The 7,190-nt window shown below is 44.2% G+C and overlaps 1 protein-coding gene across 2 annotated transcripts in view; it reads left to right on the forward strand.

The window, feature by feature from the left end:
* TTC7B (tetratricopeptide repeat domain 7B) overlaps positions 1 to 2,362 on the forward strand; it is a 416,190-nt gene extending 413,828 nt beyond the window's left edge. For both annotated transcript variants that reach the window (XM_033951913.1, XM_033951914.1), the window contains one exon: positions 352 to 2,362. In XM_033951913.1, coding sequence (XP_033807804.1) covers positions 352 to 573 — 222 coding nt within the window. In that variant the 3' untranslated portion in view covers positions 574 to 2,362. The remainder of the gene's footprint in view (positions 1 to 351) is intronic.
* Positions 2,363 to 7,190: the final 4,828 nt, after the last annotated feature.

Below are 7,190 nucleotides of genomic sequence, written 5' to 3' on the forward strand. Positions count from 1 at the left end.
TTTTGCTCCGAAGAGTCTGAGGTGACTCTGAAACCACAAATTGAAGTTCACAGATTAGATATCAATCCATCTCATAATCAGAGTTACCATCACATGGTTCGGGGAGAGTCTCTGTAAATCAGAATCTCCCTCCATCAGAGCATCCTTCAACAAACCAGACCTATTAACAGAAAACTGGCAAGGTGATCTATAATTATGTTTAATAAAATCCAGATGTAGTAATAGAAATTTCTCTATTCATTCTTTTAATGAATTGAAGCTGTATGTCAAGTGTTATCCAACCGGAGTTTGCTTTGTGGGGGGGGGGGGGGTTTAGCATGCTTCATTTGATTTGATTTTCTTCTGTTTCAGAGTCTGATACTTCACCAGCTGGGACGATATAGTTTGGCAGAAAAGATTCTCCGAGACGCAGTGCAGGTGAACTCTACAGCTCACGAGGTGTGGAACAATCTCGGCGAGGTTCTCCAAGCACAGGGCAACGACGATGCAGCAACCGAATGTTTCCTGACGGCCCTTGAGCTGGAAGCCAGCAGCCCTGTGGTCCCTTTCACCATCATTCCCCGAATTCTCTGAGGACATAGTCAAATCTGGTGCCAATGCATTTTGGTGTGGAGCATTTCAAATCAAATCTAAATGTTTCGTTTTGTTCCTGTAAAAACCAAAAATATATTTTCCGTAAAGTAGGGATCCGCTCATCCTGTTTCAACATGAACAAGTTCTGGTCTCAACAAGCTCGCAGTCTAGCAGAAGACTTTGTGAAGTGCTTATATTATTTAAAAAAGTAAATATTTTTCTTTCCTTCACCTCATGTACATCTTTCCAGTTGCACCCGAATGAGTAATAGATCAGTATGTATTTTGTTTATTTCTGAAGGTTCAGCAAGTACTCTTAATATCAGTCATTCTATGTTTATTCTCATGAGTGTAGAGAATACGTTTGCAGCAAAACAGGATTCCAGTTCAAAGCAGCATTGCCGGGAGTTTTGTACCCTGGTATTTGAGTTTTAGAGAGCAATAAGGAAGTTCTGCATATTGAGGAAGGGGTGTCAAAGTAGGTGGGCTTGCGGCCCTCGAGTTTTGGCCAGATAAAGAGTTGGTTAACACGTCCATGAAGCATGTGGTCCTGACAAATTGGGTTCATTGGGAGTAGCATTTTCAGTTCCGAATTTCAATGCCCATTTTAATGACGTATATTTGAAAATGTGAAGGTGCCGCGATCTTCATGGTTGACTCTTCAGCTGGGACCCAGACAAGCGGAAGGGGCTTGATCGGTTCAGAAATCCTGCTTTGGGTTCTGTTAAGATTGTAAAGGCTTTGGAGAGAAGTGAAGCCAGAAGAGTTCTCGCTTGTAAACTGAATTAGCAGGATGTTCTTCCCTTCTCAGTGTAGCGGCGGTGTCTTCTGAAATGGAGTCTCTTCAGTGTTGTGACAAGAGCAGTCTGACTGGTCTTTACTTCATTTGAACTAATTAGCACGAGAATCGCAACAAACCGTGTCACAAATATAGGACCATTTGCCAATAAAGGCAAAGCAAAAACCAAAGCGGAACTCTATCCAGCTGGCCTTTGTTTGTACACACTATAGTATTGTCCAGGGTAATGTGCCATATTCTGCAGGAACAGGTAAAATAATCATGGTTGCCAAATGTAAAAGAGCAGAGGATGGAAGAAAAATATCCGTAGAGATAAGGAAGAAAATAGCACTTCACTAGGACAATCTGAATTGATCCACTACTCGGAATTCCTTCCTTCCGATTTTCCTGGACGGTTTCTTGTGATCTAGGATCACAAAGCCAGAGAAGAGCACCCATCCTGGGATCTCGGTTTTGGACCTGCTGTTTTCTGACTCACCTCTTTAAATAATGATTTGAAAAAAAATGTAGCTGGTGACCAAGGAAATAAATTGGGCCCACCCGTACGGTAATAAAATCCAAGTGGAATTACTTCCTTTCAATAAATATAGGGGCATTGGTGAAACGCCCAGAACCGAGAGAGTTCAGCGTAAAATGTGTCATCGCGCAGCTCTGGCTTTTCTCTTTCATCCCTGCCTTGCGAAGCCAGTTCGGAAGGCGGATGGATATTGGATTGTACATGGTGATAGCTGTGGCATGTGACTCTCACTTTTATTTAGACTCTGGCCTGAAAAAAAAGGAAAGATTCTATATTTATTTATCTATCTATATATATATAAAAAGAATATATGCCTGCTACAGACAAGAAAGGAAATATTCATTATTGTATTTAAGGTTTTTTATGTGAATTCAGAGCTTATTTATCAATGTAAAAAGGACATTCCTTGTGCAGTAGCTGACATGACAAAATTGGAATATAATGATGTTAATAATAAAATGATTTTGAAGTGGATCTTTTCTCTTGTTCTTATCCGTACTAGCACACCAATAATTAATTGTCTCCATTGCATTTATATACACTGAGGACTACAAACAATCCTGCAGATCAAAAAATACAGCATATACTTGAAAATAAACAGAGATTTTAGGGCCCTCGGTTTATATTCAAGCCACCACCTGATCGCTGAGGCTGCCGTCCTCCCTTTAACCCCTGATGACCACCAGCGCTGTAGTTATATTCCCCCTTCTGCCCTCCCCCAAGTGAACACCGGCACTGCTGTCCTTCCAGCCCCAAGAACATGTGTGCCATTGCCCTCCATGCGTGGCCCCCTGTCCTGCAGACATCGTGCTTACCCATGTGGACCGGATCACAATACAGAATTGGCAGCAGCGGCTTTTCTTCTACACCGAACGGGTAAGAGCAATGCTGGGGGGGGGGGTTTCATGGATGGCAAAGGTACTGGTCATTTTGGGCAGAGGTTCCCAAGACGCTGTGCTGCTAGAGTGGGAGTGGAGGGGTTGAGAAGGAGTGCTGCTGGACCTGTGGAGGAGGGGGGAGGAGAGTAAGGGTTGTTGCTGGACTTGGGGAGATACGAGTATGGGGTACTGCTGGATATTGGGAGAAGGTAAGAGAATGGGGTACTGTTGGACATGGGAAGGGGATGAGAGTAAGGGATGCTACTGGACCTGGATACAGGGAAAGAGTAGGCGGTACTGGTGGACCTATTTCTTCTGGCATCTTGTTAACTGTGGTATTAACCAGACAGTGCCATAGCGGTCAGAGCACAGAATCGGTGCCAGCATCCAGATCAATGCTGCAGAATGTGTGCTCTGGGACAGCGCAGGATTTTTTTTCCCCCTACTCTACATGCAACTACCGAATACTCAAATATAAACTGGGCTACGTTTTCTATCCAAAAAAGGAGGAATAAAGGTTGACTTGAATATAAAATAAACTGAGATTAGAAATTTGGATGATCCTGATGAGCTTGGATGACCAGTTTCTTCGGGCTTCGTCTTGACAGGAGTGCGAGCAAGTGGTGGAGAAGGTAGTGTCTTTGGTACAATACTTTGGTTGGATTGTCAACTTCAAGAAGATCCAGTTGATGCCGTTGCAGACCTTGGAGCATCTGGGAATTATCTTCGACACGCTGTAGGAACGTATGTTTCTTCCTAAGCCACACAAACAGAATCTTCAGAAACAGATCAGGGATCTCCTGGAACTTCTAGTTCTCCCTGCCTGGCATTACCTGCAGGTGCTGAAGTCCATGACAGCCTCCCTGACAGCGTTCCGTGGGTCAGAGCGCGCATGCACCTCTGCAGGAATCTCTCCTCTTTTAGTAATCTCTGCAGCACCCCACCCACCCCCTTTAGATGTGGCTCCCCTGGACAGCACCAGCTCACAGAAGTCTATGCTGGTGGCTTCAGGGGGAGGCTTTCCACCATGACAAGCTTCCTTGGATCATGGAGTGGTTCATTCTCATGATGGATGCAAGCCTGTTGGGCTAGGGTGATCACTGTGGAGACCGCTCCATTCAGGGACTGTGACCTCCATGTCAGACGCGTTGGTCAATCCTTTGTCTGGAGCTTCAGACTATTTGACTTGCGTTGCACGCTCTCCAGACCACTGGTCTCGGACTGTGCTACGGCAGTGGCATATGTGCCTTGTCAAAGGACACTAGAAGCACTCCCTTGGGCCAGGGCGCTCGCATGCTGTTTTTGCTGGACAGAATTATATCTTCTGACTCTTTCTGCAGCACACATGGCAGGAGTAGGTGCCGTTTCAACAGACTTCCTCAGTTGACAAGTTCTGGACCTGGGAGACGGGTCTCTCTCACAAAGAGCGTTCCGTCTTGTCATGTAGCGCTGGGACCAACTGCAAATGGTCTTGCTGGCTTCAGCTAAGAACTCAAGAGTCAGTCGATTCTTTGGTCACAGATCAGAGTGGAAGCTTAGGTCTAGACACCTTGGTTCAGCACTGGCCAGATCATGAGCTCCTTTATGTGTTCCCTCTGGAACCTCTGGTTGAGGTCATCCATTGGATAGCATCGCATCCCGGCCTAGTGCTCCCAGTTGCTCCGAACTGGCCCTCATCCGTGGTATGTGGATCTCATATGCCTTCAACCGGACAGGAAGCTCCAGCTCCCTCTTCATCATGACCTGGAGATCCCACAGTGCTTTGGTCTTCTGGCATGGCTGTTGAGCACTCAACCTTGACGAAGCGAGGTTTTTCAGAATTAGTCACCCCGAAGATTTGGACTCCAAGAAACCCTCTCTGTGGCTTCTTATGCCAAGCATGGAAGGCTTTCCAATAGTGCTGTGCCAAGGACCAGGTGGAGCCTGTGTGGACTCCCATTCCAGTGGTTCTGATTTTTCTTAAGATGAGCTTGGATAAGGGTTTATCGGTGGCCTCCCTTAAGGTTCATTTAGCATGCTTTCAGGCGCATAGCAGTTCTAGTGCACTTACGGCTCATCCAGATGTGCCCAGATTTCTGAGAGGGGCGCTTAATTTGTGGCCTCCCTTGTGTCAACCTTCCCCTATATGGTCTCTTCACATTGTTCTGCAGGGTTTTGTGAAAGCCCCATTCTAGCCGCTACAGGATGCGTTACTTATGGATCTGACAATCAAGAGTGGCTTTCTAGTGGCCATTGTCTCAGCACGGCATATTTCAGAGCTTCTGGCTCTTTCGTGCAGGGAACCCTTTTTACGGATCACCAATGTGGGAGTTGTTCTTCGTACAGTTCCTTCCTTTCTACCGAAAGTGGTTTGGGATTTCCATGTCACCCAGGAGGTTCATTTGCCTGTGTTTCTCTTCGCAGGGGCGGAGCTAAAAGATCAGATCTTACGTACATTGGACATCAAATGGGTCTGGCTCCAACATTTGGAGAAGACTAATGTTTTTCAGCAGTCTGATCATCTCTTTTTGTCCTGCCTGTTCCATCTCAGTTTTGTAGGCTGGTTTCTATGGCTTTTCAATCGCCCGTTAACTTCTTATGGACATTTCCCCGCAGCAAGCAGCCGCTGGTTTCTCTTAAGGCACACTCAAGTGGAAGTGTTGCCACCTGGTGGGCGGAGGCTTGAACGATTCATCCAGATGAAATTGACAGGGTGGTTACTTGGTCCTCTCTTAATGCTTTTACCCGGTTTTACCGGGTGGATGTGGCGGCTCTAATACCACTTTGTGACCTTGGGGTTGAGGGCAGGCTCTTCTGTCCCTCCCTAGACGCTGCCATGGCTTTGGTACGTCACCTAGAATATGGAATCCAGAAGGAACTATCCGGTTAGTACCAAGATGGTCGGGGAAAGGGGGAGGGGAGTCAGAGTGTTACTAGGATTTTCCTGGTTAGCAGCGATTTCCTGCCCACCAACTGGGTAAGAGCCTGGTAAAATTAAGACAGCAAAAACGATGTTATAAGGTTCCCCAGCCAGTTATCTGGACACTGGCCCTGGGACCCAGTTATTCAGCAGTAGTGCCAGGATTAGAAGCAGCACTGAATATCTGAATACATTACATTACATTAGTGACTTCTATTCCGCCCGTACCTTGCAGTTCTAGGCGGATTACAAAAGAAGCTTACTGGACATTTCCAGGAAAATTACAATTTTGGATTTAGGATTACAAAAAAAGATAACTGGACATTTCCAGGGGAATTACCATTTAGGAAGCTATTTACATGGTTGAGATTTTGCAGAGGAAAATTGCAAGAGTGGAAGAGACTTTGAAGGGGGAATTTACAAGGGAGGGGGTGGACAAGGGGAAGAGTTAAGATATCTGGATAAATTTTTTGAATAGCGGGATTTTGATTTTTCGAAAAGATTTGAAGTCGCTTGTTGTTGTCAGCAAGTTGGAGATGGGCTGTGGGCTCCATATCGGAGGAGGGGGGTAATAATAGATTCATGCTGACCCTGATTTTGAAGTGTGGCAGCAATGAATAAAAATTAAATTCCTAACAAATTATAATCATGTTCTAAATGGAGATAACATACTTAGGCCCTCGTTTTACAAGCCTCAATTGTATTTGATACATGCATAAACTGGCACTTAGATACTTATGCATGATAAACATATAAAAAGTGGAGATGCAAAAATACAAATGTACCACACAAAAACAAGCCAGGTATATTTAAAAAAAAAAAAAATGTTCAATCACAATAGCTAATTTATTACATACAAGGTCATAAAAAACATAAAAGAACTTGTTTTTAAAGTCTGTTTTAAAAATAAAATGCCCTGCTCATAACTTCTATAAAAACATCCATCTCACAGTAATAATCAAAAAGGAATAATGCCTAAATTTCCCATTTGATTATGGCTGTGAGAGAAACATTTTTGCACTAAAAACTTCCAAAATGAACAGCCACTTTCCAAAGTGAAATGTCCAGCTTTTGAACAACAAAAAAACCCCCATCATTTTCAAAACTCTGGCCCTGCAGAATAGAGGAGTAGCTTAGGAGTTACTGCAGTGAATTGTAAAACAAGGGTCAGGGGTTCAAACCCCACTCTAACTCTTTTTTTTTTTTTTTTTTTATAAATGTGATCTCTCTAGGACCTGAAAAATATCTACCGTGCCAGAATGTACTGCTCTTCAATAACCTTCAGTCTTGCAGGTGTCTTAAATATATAAGTACAAAAGGTATTTTTCTCTTTTTGGAAGACTCAGGATTATTAAGAACAAAACAAAGAGCTGAAGTGAGACTTAAACCTGGTTCCGCTCACTAACCACTTGGCTACTGAATAGCCATACCTACAACTGACATAGATCCTGTTTTTCCTTTCAAGTTGCACTTTCAGGGGAGATGAAGGAGGAGAGAAACCAGTGGGGAATTAAGAAATGGTCAT

This window comes from Geotrypetes seraphini, chromosome 7 (assembly GCF_902459505.1).
Source record: "Geotrypetes seraphini chromosome 7, aGeoSer1.1, whole genome shotgun sequence".
Classification (NCBI taxonomy): domain Eukaryota; kingdom Metazoa; phylum Chordata; class Amphibia; order Gymnophiona; family Dermophiidae; genus Geotrypetes; species Geotrypetes seraphini.